Genomic DNA, 15332 nt, shown 5'->3' with positions numbered 1-15332 from the left:
ATTCTATTAAATCTTATTGCCCCAAGTGCAATGAATTTGCTTCAGATTTACGTCATATGTTTGTCACATGCCCTAAACTTGCTGATTACTGGTGTAGGATAGCTCAGGAGTTAAGTAAGTTAACCAGTAAAACTACGGTCTTATCAGAGAAGGAAATTTTATTAGGGCTATTACTCGATACCGGCAATGCTTCAAATTCTTTAGTTTCAATCTTTATGGCATGTGCCCGTTTGACTATTGCCAGGGTATGGATAGAAAAAGCTAGTCCTACAATTACAGAATTTTGGTTGTTGAGGGGGGACTACGAAATGGAATTGGCATTGGCAAAAGCAAGGGGATTGAGATCTATGGTTAAATTTGGAAGGATTTGGTCCAGTCTTCAGTGGGATTAAAAGTATTTCTGTTGAAACTTGTATATGTATCTAGTGCTTACATCCATCTGTACTTATTTACTGTAATTGTAATCAATGTAACGGAAAAGTTTTGTTCGATTTGTCTTTTTTGTTTGTGGAAGATAAAATATGCATTTTCTTTTTTGTGACTGACCAATAAAAGTAAAATATGAAATAAAAAATAAAAAATGGAAGGGCTTTCACAAGTAATTGAACAATGGTTCACTTATGTATGTTGCTTTTTTGGCTTTCACAAACCACCCTTTGAACCTTAGTTCAAACATTACTGTTATTGTTTAATCAACTTCTATTCTACATAACTCCTCTCACTGTATCCTGCATTGGTCATTGTTTACCGGCTTTGGCTTGAAGGTAACTGCAATAGAACAGCAAGCACTCATCAGGGGAGGTAAGCACTGAACACAGCAGCATATTAGTAACAGTCCTGCAACTATTAATACCCATTTAAATATTCATCCCCGTGACCCAAACAATGTTTTCCGTTGTTTGTTCAGCAAAATTGTGTACTTTTATGTCACTTAACTGTTCTATTGCTTTATAAATATTCAAGGCATTATAAGGGATGAACGTGATTTCCTAGACCAGATATTCAAATTTAGCAAAGACTTTTATGCTGAAACTTCCCCTGAATCAATTACTGGCTTCTCTAATGATTTCAGCCTGATGTAATTATTTCCCGTTCTATATCTTTTGCAGTTTGCTGTCTTCTTGGAGCCCAGTAATAACCTTTTTATATATAATAATGCATGAATCATTGTATGGTAAAGGCAAATGTAAGAGGCATCCTTTTCTGCTACTGCTGGTAGACTGGTAGACTGAAACCTATCCAGTAGTCGGAAACATTAATTTCCCTATAAGCCTTCGTAGTCTGTATAGCGACTTTCTCAATCCTTAGAATGGTGGGTAAGTCAGCACTCTTCCTATTTCTAAAGGGCCCATTACATAATACATACCTCATATACATAAATGGCAATAACAGCTAATGGGTACCAAAATGCAAACCAGTGGGATGTAGAACATCTTTTTCCGCATTGTCCTTGATTAACTTATTTTGGCGGCCAAAATGGCAGCTGTTCCAGGCCTATGTACAAGTTCACTTAATGGGTCAAAGGTTTACATTTTCTTCACCATCATAAAGGCTGGCAGAGGTCACAGTATGTACCAGCTAGTGATTCGGGGGCATTGTATCAGATACCACCCTGTTTGGACCACTAAGATTAACTTTAAGCAAGTCCTCTTTTTCTCCTTGTGATTCGTCTATAGCAAAATGTAAAATTAGAGACCGATCACACTGCAGGCCTACATATGTCCAGTATCTCACCCAGTGTAAGTTTTTTTTTTTTTTTTTAATTGTTACTGTTGGAACCGGGTGCAGCAATTGTCCCTTGACAACTTATTAGTTGCAGTGCAGATTGGACTGAGGCAGTCACTTTCTTCCCCTTCTGAACCCAGGCAGTCTTTTTGAGGGGATGTGGTTGCTGATAAAAACCCTCTAGTGTGTTGGCTGTATCAATGTTAACTATTCTCCCTGTTGCTATTTCACATGCTCTAGTCAGTACAATTATTTCAGCTGCTTGCACTTTTGTACCATTCTGCAACTTTCCACAGTGTGGTAAATACATATGCTGCAGATGTTGTGCCAACTGTGTTCTTAGGCATGACCCATCAACCCAGAGTTCCTCTTTGGCATCCTAAAACTGTCTCCTGCATGTCTATCCTGCCTTTTGTCTGTTCCTGTGTTATATAGAAACATTCATGGTCCATCTTGCAGCTTTGTCATCCCCCTCATGAGGTAGTTAAGTTGCGCAGGGTTCAAGGCATTGCATCTGTGTATTTTGTACATGTGGGCTGAATAAACACTTCATAGTGTCAAGCGTGTGTTTGTCAGGTGTTGTGTTTTTGTTTTGTTCAAGATCATATCAACTGAATTTGGTACATAGAGGTGTACTGTGTATCCCATTATTGGTGCTTCTGCCTGCTGGAGGGACAGGGCTGCTATGCCTCTCACAATATGGCCATTCCTTAGCTACTACATCAAATGTGGCGGAGAACAGGAGCATGGTCGTTTTTGGTCACCCTGCTGCTGGGTGAGAAATGCAAGAGCACACGTCAGATTAATGAACAAAGTTAAATCTTTAGTACAGTCGGGTAGACCCAAAGCTAGAGCTTGGCAGAGAGCTTGACTAATGTCAAGAACGAGGCTTTCATGATCTGAAGTTTAGCGCAAAGGTTCAGGCGTGTCAGCTTAGCCAATAAAGAGAAATTTGGGATCCAGTGGCGACTAGCCTGCCATGCCCAAAAATGCATGCAGCACTCCGAGTCTTCGGCAGTGGTATCTGTAGAATTATTCTAATGTGCTATGTATCCAATTTGCCTCCACCCTTTCGGCAAGAGGTGTACTAAGTAGGAAACCTCTTGCTGAACAAATTGTATTTATCTGAAGATACTTTGTGCTTGTGTAAAGCTAGAAAGTGTAAGTTAACAGTATCTGTGGCACATTGTTCCTCAATCACAGGCTAATAGTAAATCTATATACTGAATAAACACAATTTGAGAACTAAAATGTTTCTGGCTCTAAGTTCCTGGTTGTGAATAGACCGGCTTTGTGTATAACCCTGAGAAACTTGTGTGAAACAAAAAACAAACTGCCAGCTACAGAAAATGAGAACAGATGCATACTTCATGCACAGGAATAGAATAGAGTGCATTTTTCAAATCAATCACTGAAAAGAAACCCTTATCCGGAGGTAATGTAGCCAATATGTTCACAATGTTGGGCACCACTGGAAACTATGGTACCAAAATCCATTAATTTTGCGCAGATCAGCAATAAACCTCCAAGAGGTAGGCTCAATTTTATTCCCCTGCTTAAGAACCAGGAGTATAGGGCTATTGCAGGGGCTACCAGTTATTTCCCTCAGTATGCCAACCTTTACTAAAGCACTTCCTGTGTCTTGTAGACCTTGCAATCCTTCTGTTAAAATCTTATACTGGGTATTCTTGGCAACTGTTTATTCTGTTTAACATTAATCCTTAGAGGGTGGTCGATCTGCATTTTCCCAACATCATTATGTTTTGCCCAAACGGTCCTCACCTGCCTGTAGTAGTGCCACTTGTATCGCCTGCCATCCTGATCTAACAATGCCCATGTATTCTAACAGCTGCAATCCTCCATCTATTTACAAACCTACTCCATCCAGAGAACATGTTACCATTGCCCTTCATTTCTTAAATCCAAACCTAGTAGTTTATATGCACATTTCAGTCATCAAAAATGAGTGCATATCAGTAATGGAATCTATTGTATCTTTTAAGGGGGCTGACATCTGGTTAGATATGAAGATGTAAATCCCACAGAGTTTATTTCCCGAGTGGAACCTGTGGGAGCCTTTCCTTGTAAGGGTGGTGTTGGTGGCCCCTGTATAGAGGAGAAATTTTACAGTATGCCCTATACCTTCCATAGTACGTATGGACCCACATTGTCCACTGGGACAGCAGTCCGCTGTACTAATCCTCTCAGGCAGCCCTATGGGTAGTAGTGCTGTATGTAGCTCACATCAAAAGCTTGATGATCATAGTCCACCGGACGATGGTGCCGGTGAGTGCGAGGTACAGCCCGCGCTTAACCTGCGTTTTTAAATAACTCCATTTAATGCTGCTATTCGGTTTTTAAACTGACAGACCTTTCAGCTTGCTGCTTATTCTATTGTCTTTTTAATCTGACTTTTTAATTTGCTGCTTAATCTATTGTACTCGTTCAGGGACAGTAGCCTTAACTTAACTTCATTTTCCTTACTGAGGGGATGTGCTGGTGGCTTGTTGACTCCCGCCGCATTCCCACTCTCCTGGTGTGTCTCCGGTCTGCCACGGCATTGCCGATTGCACATAGACACACAGCCCCTTCCTCCCCACAACAATTTCCGCTTCTGGCCCGCAATATAACTGATGCTGAGCAGGAAGCGCAGCAGACACGCGCAGAGGGCTCGCCTAAGGCAAGCCCGTCTGCGCCAGACCGGGACCAGGGGCCAAGAATCCTGATTCTCCATTTACAGGTATGTATAAATACAATAGGGCGCAACTTCTAGCGCGTGGGCCCTCAAAACTCTCTCCGTGTGTACTGCGGTTGGATATTTCCAACATTTTTGGGCCTAGAGGAGATTGTCAGCGATGTGGAGTTAAGACACTCGCCCTTAAGGATAAGCACTTAAGGTCCTGCAATTTCCAAGACTCAGTTTGGCATCTTGGATTGATTAACGCCCAGTCAATCCTTAGACCTGCCATAGGCATCAGGAATCTGTTAGAGGATTCCCTCGATGTACTATTTATCACAAACTTGGCTCTTGGGTAGCTCTGGGCCGGACATCAATCTGGCATTCCCCCCAGGATACCATATTCACAGATTAGATTGAGGGGGAAAAAAAACCTGGGGGTGGAATTGATATTTTAAAAACTGCTTTCAACTGCACCTCGACCTAACTCTCTTCCAGACTGGGAAAGTGTGCAGTTTCACATCAACCTCTCACCCTCCTGTACTTACTCTGGCATCCTTGTCTATAGAGCGCCAGGCCCCTGCTCTAAATTCCTAGAGGCATGGCCTGATACTTTAGCTAGCCTGTCCCTAGCGAAAAACTCCATTACTCTGTTAGGTGATTTTACCTTCACTTTGAAGTACTGGATGCCCTCTCCACCAAGAGACTACAAGATGATCTGGAGGCCCTTCAACTTGCCCAACTGGTCTCTGCACCTACTCATGAAAAAGGACAAACATTGGACCTTGTTTTCTCAAATGACCCCCAAGTCACAGTATCAGATGTCATCCCAGATCCCAGTTCCCTGGACCGACTACGGTCTTATTTGGTTTGGGCTATCCAAACCTGCCAGATAGACTAAAGGCAAGGTCGACTCTATTATAACTAGGAGTTGGTCACAGATAGACGCAAATCTCTGGTCAAATGCCCTGCAGCACACATTGCCCAATCTGGAAGGCAGTCCAGAAGAGGACTTCAAGCAATGGGAAAACTGGATCAGCCAGTCACTGGAGACCTGCGTCCCACTGAAAAAGCGGCCAAACAAACACCAGATCAGAAAAGCCCCATGGTTCAATGAACTGTAAGATTAGAAAGGGACCGGAGAAAGAAGTTCAACCCTGACACAATCAATTATAATACCTTGATCATATGCTATCACAAAGAACAAAAATTGGCACAAGCTAAATTTTACGAGAAGAAAATCAACCAAGCACTCAACTCCCCAAAGGAACTATTCAGAGTAGTCAAAAATTTGACTACCCCTCCAAGAAACTAACAGCTCTGCGAAGGCCACAATAGAAAGATGCAACCAAATTGTGAAAGAAAGACTAAGTGAGACATCTATGGTCTCATTCAGAACGCAACTGTCTGCCCAGGAAGAGCGCCCCACATGGCCCGTGGTCCAGCTTCTGCCCCTAGTCCACCACAATTCCCTGGGCTGGAGGAGGAAGCTACTCTCAAGCTGCTCAAATCCATCATCCGGTTCCCCATTAGACTCTGCATGCTATTCGCAAGGTGACGGAGGCTATTCACCCCCCACCCCCCCCCTCCCTTTGAAGATCCTTAAGTCACTTGCTTCCAGGCTCGGGGGACCGACCTGGACTCATGCCATAATAAAACCAATTTTTTAAAAATCCCACCTAGACCCTGACATACTGGGCAATCTATGACCCATATCGCTTCTCCCTCTCCTTGGCAAACTCCTGGAAATGCATGTCAGACTTTAGGAAACTATCTGGAGGAGAACAAGCTTCTCCACACCATGCAGATGGGTTTCCGCGCCTTTCATAGCACTGAAGCAGCGCTCCTGGTAGTCACTGAGGAACTTAAACCCATACTAGACAACGAAGGGTCAGCCGCTATCATATTGCTGAATCCTAGTGTGGCTTTTGATAGTCAATCATGCCATACAAAAAACAGATTGAAGAAAATAGGTATTCGGGACAAAGCCATGGAGTGGCTATGCTCCTTCCTGGACGACTGGTCGCTCCAAGTGATGGACCAGGACTGTCTCTTGGATAGCCTGCCTACAAAATTTGGAGTGCCACAGGGCTCCTCCCTCACCCCTACCCTATTTAATATTTACGTTGGACCGCTTGCCACCATCATGCAGGAGTTTGGCATCTTAGGTGTATCGTATGCTGACAACACCCAGTTGATCGTTTCTCTGCCCCGAGATCACAACCAAGGTAACTCTCTACTGGGTCCCTGCCTTAATAAACTGGCCCACTGGATGTCAAACAGCTTCCTAAAATTGAACGGCGAAAAGACCAAACTCGTGATTCTAGGCAACAAGGCCATTCCCAGGCCACTGCATAACTGGCCACCCTGTATTGTAGACCCTTCGGTCCCTAAACCGGTGGTAAAAAATGTAGGCATCTGGCTTGATAGCTCTCACTCAATGAACCAACAGGCAAACAAATGGTCTGGTATCTGCTACGGACTTCGGAGAATGCTCAGAAAGATACTGGAACTTATCCTGGAACATCTTGGGAAAACCGTCCGGCAGTCTTTGATAGTCTCCCATCTGGACTATGGGAACTCTTTACTTGGGCTCACCCAAGTATGTGATCAAGAGGCTCCAGACGGTGCAGAACACGGCGGCTAGGCTCCTGCTCAAACGTCATAAACACACATCCGCAAGAGAATCCCTGAAACTACTACACTGGCTACCAATCGCAGCAAGAGTAAAATTTAAATCACTTTGCATTGCCCACAGGGCAATAAATAATAAAGGCCCAGAAAAACTCAGATATCTGCATATGCCCCATCAGACCACTAAGGTTCACTCTCACCACCTCAGTACCACCAGAATTAAAAATGCAGACGGGGAGGCAGATCCTTCTCACACCTGATCCCAAAACTGTGGAATGAGCTACCTCTGGACCCAAGAGGGCTGCAAAGGGAACTGGCATTTAGAAAAAAACTGAGGACCTGGCTATTCCCGTTAAACTACTAATGGGCTTTGTTTCTCACCACAGCTCTCGTCAGTGCGAGGAAGCCTCTGGGTAGTCATGCGCTATATGAATCGCAAATCAAACCTGCATCATTGGTTTGCTGTGCCCTGTTTCCAAAATAGTTCTGACTCTGCTCATCAGCTGCTTGCTGTGTATCCTACCTCTGCTTGTCGGCTCTATTTGCTCCTACCGCCTCCATTATTTCCCCTCCCTCTGTCTGGGAGGTTTTGGGCAATCGCATGCCCAATGGTCTGTACGTGCCTCCACAGTTGTAACATGGATGTGTAGGCTATGGCCCTGTCTGACACTACTGGTTGGTTTTTTGCTGAGCACCCTTTCCCTGAGGTGTGGCAGACTACAATCTCTGCTGTCCTAGTCTGCCTCTCTATCCTTCCTCTGCTGCCCCTTTCTCTATTCTGGGGGAAAGCCTGCTGCATCAGCACCTTAGTTTTGGGCTGTTTCTTTTTCTTCACCTACTCATCCTTGACATGCATGTCCTCATAATATTTCGCTAGATGTAATACTTTCACTAAACTTTTATGCGACCATGTCGGACTGTACTTGCAGATTGCCTTTATTGGCTTATATAAATTGTTCGCAAAGCATAAGCTCTGGGCATGCTGGGATATCTCATCGGCTGGATCAAGCCCTCTGCATGATGCAAACACCTTCTGTGTCCTAGAAAATTAAACACTGACCACCTCTCCTGTTTACAATTCATTGTTTTAGTGTGGTTCCTCAATCTTTCATTAAAGCCCTTGGGAAATTGTTCTGCGTCCATTAACCAACAGTTTGACCAATTGGCCTTTATATTGGTGCGGAATCCTGTTACAGTAAGGTGTTCTGGAGTTGACAAGTTCATTAAATTGCGTGACTTTAAATGTAGTTCTTGGAATTCCCTTTCTAATTTAATTCCTTAGCTTCCTCATGATCTTCTAACTCAGTGTCTGACTCCCTTTCTGTTGTCTCACCATGTTTACTCTGCTCCAGAGCAGAAGTGGGACTGTATGGGGCTAATTTAATAGTGTGATGCATTATTTGCTCCATCTAAGGGTCTTCCTGCTCAGGTGGAGCAAAAGGGCAGTTTCCGTTTCTATATTTGTAAAGCATTATCCAACACTCCCCTGCTTTGCGCAGCTCAGGATGTTTCTCCTTTCGTTTTTCCTCATCCTACTTGGACCGTATTTCCTCATGGTTCCTCCCAGTTACTGCTCCTAACATAATCCTTCCATAGACTCATCGCATCCCTCATAAACTACCTGTTTTCCTTTATTCGTACTTGCTTTCATACATTATTTTAAGTAATCAGGTCTGTCTCTCAAATGTCCCTTCAATTGGAAACTGTCATGTTGGATGTTTGGCTGTTAGATGGGCCCAGTCCTCTAAATACAAGCCTGCAACATAACCCTTCCTTTTCATGACCTCCCATGCTGGCGAGCCTTTCAAAGGCATTGGTTGAGACTCACCTAGCATCTTAGACTCCCTACATTACAACATCTGGATGTACATATTGTAATGTAATCACAGTTCAGAATTAGTATACTTTTATACAGCAGTTTCCAGGCTACCAAGTCCCTCTTGCACCCATCTTTGTGAATTCCAGGTTCCTCATCTAAAGGAGTAAGTCAGCCTTCCCAGAGGCCGGACGTGTGTTCCAGAGACCTACTCTGAACACAGGGATGAGGCCCAGTCCCACCCGTCAGCATGGACCCAGTCCGGCGTGTCTTACGTGGTCAGGGGCTTCGTGAGACTGTAGAGGAAACCAAGCCTCGTACTTTGGATGTATGACGGGATCACGTATTTCAGATAACCCTCGGAACTCATTAGTCTGAGCTGCTGGGAATACCATCAGTTTAAAGCTGCTGCTTGAACTTGTGACCTCTATGACCTGGAAGCAGATGCTTAATTCTGCCCTATGCTTACAGCACCTTAAATTATATTGGGGATAATGTGAGAAATCCTTACTATAACTATTGTTAATGCTTTTGGCATGTTACCACAGACCTTTTTGTCCAGCCTGTAAATGCCCTGTTTTGTTAGCTTTTAGATATCCGGTGTCTGCTTAATACTTTATTATGGTAGTGTTTGCTATTGCTTAAAGAACCTGTTCTGTTTGCTCTGCAGCCTGGTGGATGACCGGTGTGTGGTGCAGCCGGAGGCGGGGGACCTAAACAACCCACCCAAGAAGTTCAGAGGTAAGCATGAGTGCCATCCGTAGCTTGTTACCGAGGTTACTGTTTCTGGTGGAGACCTCAGCTGGAAGCACCATCTTTTTATGAATATTTCCCACATTGTGAATCTGTCTGGCTGCATCTCATGTAAGGTGTCTTGGATCCTTTACTCTTCACTGCAGTTTTCTATCACAACCTTCCTGACTGTACTTCCCAATAGCTGCAAAAAGTTACCCTTAAATGCCAAAACGGACAGGATTGTAGTGTCACGAAACAAATATTTCTTATGTGCTCATTCTTGTATTAAACGATTCTACAATATGTAAAACACTTATACAGTTCTAATGTCTGAGCCAACATAAATCACTTTCTCACTTTAGTTAAACAATGCTAATAAAAAATTCACATTACATATTGAACGTTTTCACAATGCTAAAAAGCTGTCAAAATACATTAGATTTTCATAATGTGCACAATCAGATTTCGATCAACACGCAATTTTGATTGGTGTAGATATGGTTCACACCATCTTCATCAGGACATATTGTTAAAAACCATAACTAAGACATAAAAACATTGTTTCAACGTTATCTGTATGGTCGTTTGATCAGTTGGTTTTAAGTAACATGGAGTGGGACCATATGAGTTGCATATATGTAAGTAATATGTAAACACATAGGTCGTTTGCTTTGCACTGCAACTAAGAAAAGTTGCTACATTGGCTTGTTTTCAGTTGCATTAGAGACCTGGGGTATGTATTTACGGCAGAGCGATGAATTGATGCTATATTTGTGGTCCTGTTGTAGCTGTATTATGTCGCATTTTTCTGTTTCGAGGACTGCCCCTTAGGAAATGTATACGCCTGTCAACTGTAACTTATGTAAAAACCTAATGAACAGAACAAAGACAGAAAACCATAATTGCTATTCATGGTTTGATCACTCATTCACTAAAATACTTTGGCAATACCGAACTATTAAATACAGAAAGGGTGTCACTATACTTTATTTTTTTTTTTACTAAACCTTCTTTGTGACTATCATTCACCCTTTGGTTACATATTTTTACTGGGTGGGTAACCTTCCTAGTGATGGTAGAGCATAGCCACCTTTACTGTGTTCATCAGTCTTTAGTGGAAGTATGCCAAAAAGACGTAGTACCAATAACCACTTTTATCACATTGACCCAGGAGTAATGCAGCATATCTTGAATCATTTTCCTTGTTTCTACACAACGGTAAGACCTGCCTGATCTAACATTGGCTGCCGTTTTGTGACATGCCTAAGCGGAACAGGCAGTGCTCTTTGACCACCTATAGGATTAGATAGAAGTGGGAAGGACCCTTGAAGGTGCCCATTTAAAAGGCCTGTGCAAAAGAATGTGTAAAATCGTAAGAAGGCATCCAAAACAAAATGGGTAGAACGGGGGTGGGAGTGAACGAGATCTATTACCGCGAAATAGAAGGTTCAGCCCCTATTTAAAAATAAAAAATAAATGTAAAAAAACTAGTTAGATCCACACAATATTTAAACACAGCCTGTATGTACCGGATATACCCACACTAGGAAGGTTACCTACCCAGTGATATGTATCTAAAAGGGTGGATAATTAGTCACAAAATAGTGACACTACCTATTTTTAAGTTTGGTGTTGCGAATGTGTTTAATGAAATTAGTGATGAATTATCAAACCTAATGAATAGTAATTTTCTGTCTTATAGTTTTTAACGATAACGATGCTGAAGGTGTGAACCATAACTAAATCCACCGAAACGCACCGCCCGCAGTATTAATGATTTTCTGTACATTATGTATATGTAATAAGTTGTTTTTCAGTATGAGATTTATGTAAAGATCTATCATTGTGAACACGTTTCAATAAGATTTTTTTCTTTTTAATAGCATTGTTTTTTTTTTTTAACTATAGTGAGACAGTGAATTTGTTGGCTTAGTTAAAACTTTATGCACAGGAGTATTTTACATACCGAAGAATGATTTAATACAGGAATGAGCACAAAAAGGAAAAAATGTTTGTTTACCAATAGGTCACCCTCTTTTATGTCTACCTATTCGCTGCTTCTACTGCTGCACCCTTGTCTGCTTTAACAGGTATTTCTACTAACCTTGCAACCTTGTTTAAGCATCTTTCGACTGTGACTTTACACTATTTGGGGAGTTAATTGTTGAAAAACAGACATTAGGAGCATTAATCGGTGTAGCCATCCAAATAGGTTTCAGGTCATGTTACATAGCTGTAAAGGAAGTGATTGAGAGGGGAAATGTTGATGGATTACATTTATTGGTAGTTTTGTCTGAATTCCCGCACAAACTTCTGTTTCAGTTTCCTTTGTTATCAATTGACTTGTGCACCCCCGTTAACCGTTTTATGCCTTTAGGACCGGTTTGCTTTTTACAACATGAGTTTTAGCATCTTGTTGCCAGTTTCACAAGTATTTCTGTTTAGCGAAGTAGTGATTTCTCAAAATAGTGAGCAGCTGGATAAAAAGTGCCTCGATATTATTTTGCACTAACTTAAAGCTGCCAATTTAGAATAGTGTCTTTGCTGCCAAGGTAAAAGTGCTACGTCCGGTAATAGTGCAAGGCAGAGTAGCATTCTGAAATGCATGGCAGGGGCTCAAGTAACCTCCTGAAGTGCTGTGTGGCAAAGAAAAGGGGCTCCCACTTACTGGTTTATCCTACTAGAAGCCCTTAGTATCTTGCACCAGTAGGTGGTCGGTCCCATACATCGTACAGGTTCATAAGCTCATACCTTTGCCGAGGAGAGCTGGTTGTGGGTGGCAGGACTGCTTCCCTGAGGTATGCAGAGTGCATGCAGCCATGCTGGGGCTTGTTGGTGGATGATATAGCGATATAGGTAGCTTTTGAGAAAACAACCTGATTTCATACAAGGTTCCCCCTATAAACATGCAGGGACCAATGAAGACCCGACGCATATTTGCCTGAAACCAAGCAGAACTTAACCTGTTTTGGGCCAGCTCCAAAACATCTTCCACATTTCATTAAGAAACTACCCTGTGTATATCGGACGAAAGATCAATCAGGAGAAACACAGATTGTCTGGTTCAGTAAAGGTGTGACTGTGTAGTGAGAGTGCAGCCAATGAACCAAAATACACTGATATTATGCATGCTGGATATTCTTTATTGGTAGCATATTTCATCTAAAAAGAGAAGCGCCCAGGATTGAGGGTCCCGTTTAGAAAAGGTAAAGTTAGAGGATGAGGAAGCAACGGGGGTCGGGGGGGGGGGGGGAGATGGGAAGAGTTGAGAATATCTGTACATGTATGGCTCAAAGTTGAGAAAAAAATGAGTTGTTTTTTTTTATTGCAAATTTGAAGCTTTTCAGTGAGGTTTAAGCCCCATGGTCACGTGGGCAGTACATTAAAACGATGAAGGCAAGAAAGTGAAAGGAGCAATACTGAGATCCTGCATGAGCCGTTTGGGAACAGTTTAGTGTATTTTGGGTTCTGCTACTGAATGAATGCTAGTCTTTTGAGTTGGGTATGCTACGAGCGTGGGAGCTCAACGGACGTGCGCAGTGGGCTCGCCAAAGGCAAGCCTGTCTGCGTCCGGGCGGGGCCAGTGATTATGGTGAATCTCGTACTATTCCCCTTTGGAGCTGAAACCTTTACACAGTAATAAGACTCGTGATAGTGCCATTCGCGTTAAACTTGATAACACTGGGATTTTGATGCATAGACTCTTTCCCTGAAATCTTTTGTGGACCAGAGCGGTGTGGATTCTGTGAGCTTGTCCGCCCAGCCTAGACTTTTAGTTGCTCGATGCCAGATGGCCACTGTCAATGACATGGGTCCAAGATAACTGCCCCTCCGGACCTTACTATAGAGGGCTCCTAGATAGCCCTCCCTCCCCGTCTGGTATCTCTCTCCAGATGAAAGGCCAGATTCGATGGAGAGCCAATGGTTTGTGGCCACCAGTTGTGTGGCCCAGTAGTACAAGCGAAGGTCAGTAAGAGCGATTCCCCCATCATACCACCCCTTCGTCAGCTTGCGGAGTGCAATGCGAGGTGCACTGCCGTCCCGCAATAGTCCGGATCTCTCCCTCTATGTCCGAAATGGGCAGCTCTGGAGGGCATATAAAAATCTAGGTAGTGGAAGCATTTTAAATAAGGCTGCCCTTCCCAGGAGGGACAAGGGCAGTGATCTCAAATGCTGGACATCATCCTGCCGGTTTCGAAGGGGGCCAAGAAGATTTCGATCATAGAATATTTTGGGGTCGGAAGTAATATAAATCCCTAAATATTTAAAACCTTCGGTAACTACGTCAATGTCGTAGCCACATGGTAGCCTAGGTGGGGGGGCCATGAAGGACATACAGTTCCGACTTAGACCAGTTAATAGTATATCCTGCCTATTTACCAAAGTTGGTGATGACATTAAAACGCCTATTAAGTGAGGCTCGTGGAGATGCCAGATAAATTAAAATATCAGCATACAATGATATATTTTATCCACTATATCCTCGCTCCATCACATGCCACGTATGGAAACATCTTGTCGAATCCAGTGCGCAAGCGGCTCCAGAGTCAGTGCAAACCGGAGGGGGGACAGGGGGCATCCCTGGCTTGTCCCCCTCTGCAATGCAAACACCCACGATGTGCAGGTGATGGCTCGAATTTGGGCCAGTAGAGCGATATACAACAGCGTGATCCATTGTCGAAACAGAGGACCGCAGCCGAACCTAGTCAGGACCTCGAATAAATAGGGCCACTCTAATAAGTCAAACGCCATTGCAGCGTCTAATGATAGTATTACCCCATCTTCCTGCAAATATGGTTGTCGGCTCTGGACGTTATGGACTCGACTAATATTTAGGGCCATGTTACGGCTTGGTATAACATCAGATTGGTCATCATGGACCAAGGAAGGGAGAACCATAAGTAAGCATGAAGCGAGGAGTTTAGTTAGAACCTTGGCCTCCGAGCTGATTAAGGAGATGGGTCTATATGAGCTACAGTTTGTTGCTGGATTACCGGGTTTGCGTATAACGACAATCGATGCCGGTCTTTGATCCAGGGGGAGAGCACCCTGCTCCAGGCTTTCGTTATACATATTTTTAAGGTGTGGAGCTATTTTGGGGGCCATTCCCTTGAGGAATTCAATTGGGATCCCGTTGGGCCCCATTGCTTTCCTGGATTTAACAGCAAATATAGCTTTACAGATTTCTTCTGTGGTTTCAGCATCTAAAGCCTGTCGCTGTCCGAAATTGTAGGAAGGGTAATTTCTTCCAATAGCTTACGGGAGTCGTTAGCGGAGGTGGCCGTTTTTGAAGAATATACCATCTCAAGGTGCTCAGCAAATGAGTCTGCCACCTCCTGTGGATCTGTAACTAACCTCCCATCCTCGAGCAAGAGTTTCGGGACCCACCTGGCTGCCTGATCCCGACGTTCCAGCCACACCAGCATCTTACCGGCTCGCTCGCCTAATTCATATACTCTGTGGCGTGTGTGGAAGATTCTGGCATGAGCTTTTTCCCGGGCAAGAGCATTATACTCTAGTTGCTTATTGCGGAGAGCAAGGCCTGTGCTCAGAGGGTGGGGAGTTGTGTACGGTTTCAAGATGTAGTAACTCGCTTTCTAAATAAGTCTACGGTTTCAAGTTGTAGTAACTCGCTTTCTAAATAAGTCAATTGCGCGTTCTGGTTTCTAATGTATCCTACTTTTTGTGCCAGTGTGTACCCTTTGATCAGTCTTATAAGCCTCCCAGATGGTGGTGGCTGAGTCG

At 43.4% G+C, this 15332-nt stretch overlaps 1 protein-coding gene across 5 annotated transcripts in view; it reads left to right on the top strand.

Moving 5' to 3' along the window:
• ITPR1 (inositol 1,4,5-trisphosphate receptor type 1) overlaps positions 1-15332 on the top strand; it is a 1957366-nt gene that overhangs the window by 194761 nt on the left and 1747273 nt on the right. For all 5 annotated transcript variants that reach the window (XM_085624511.1, XM_085624509.1, XM_085624508.1 and 2 more), the window contains one exon: positions 9523-9593. In XM_085624511.1, coding sequence (XP_085480637.1) covers positions 9523-9593 — 71 coding nt within the window. The remainder of the gene's footprint in view (positions 1-9522; positions 9594-15332) is intronic.

The sequence above is a fragment of the Triturus cristatus genome, chromosome 9 (genome assembly GCF_964204655.1).
Source record: "Triturus cristatus chromosome 9, aTriCri1.1, whole genome shotgun sequence".
NCBI lineage: Eukaryota > Metazoa > Chordata > Amphibia > Caudata > Salamandridae > Triturus > Triturus cristatus.
This window is presented reverse-complemented; position numbering and strand designations above follow the sequence as displayed.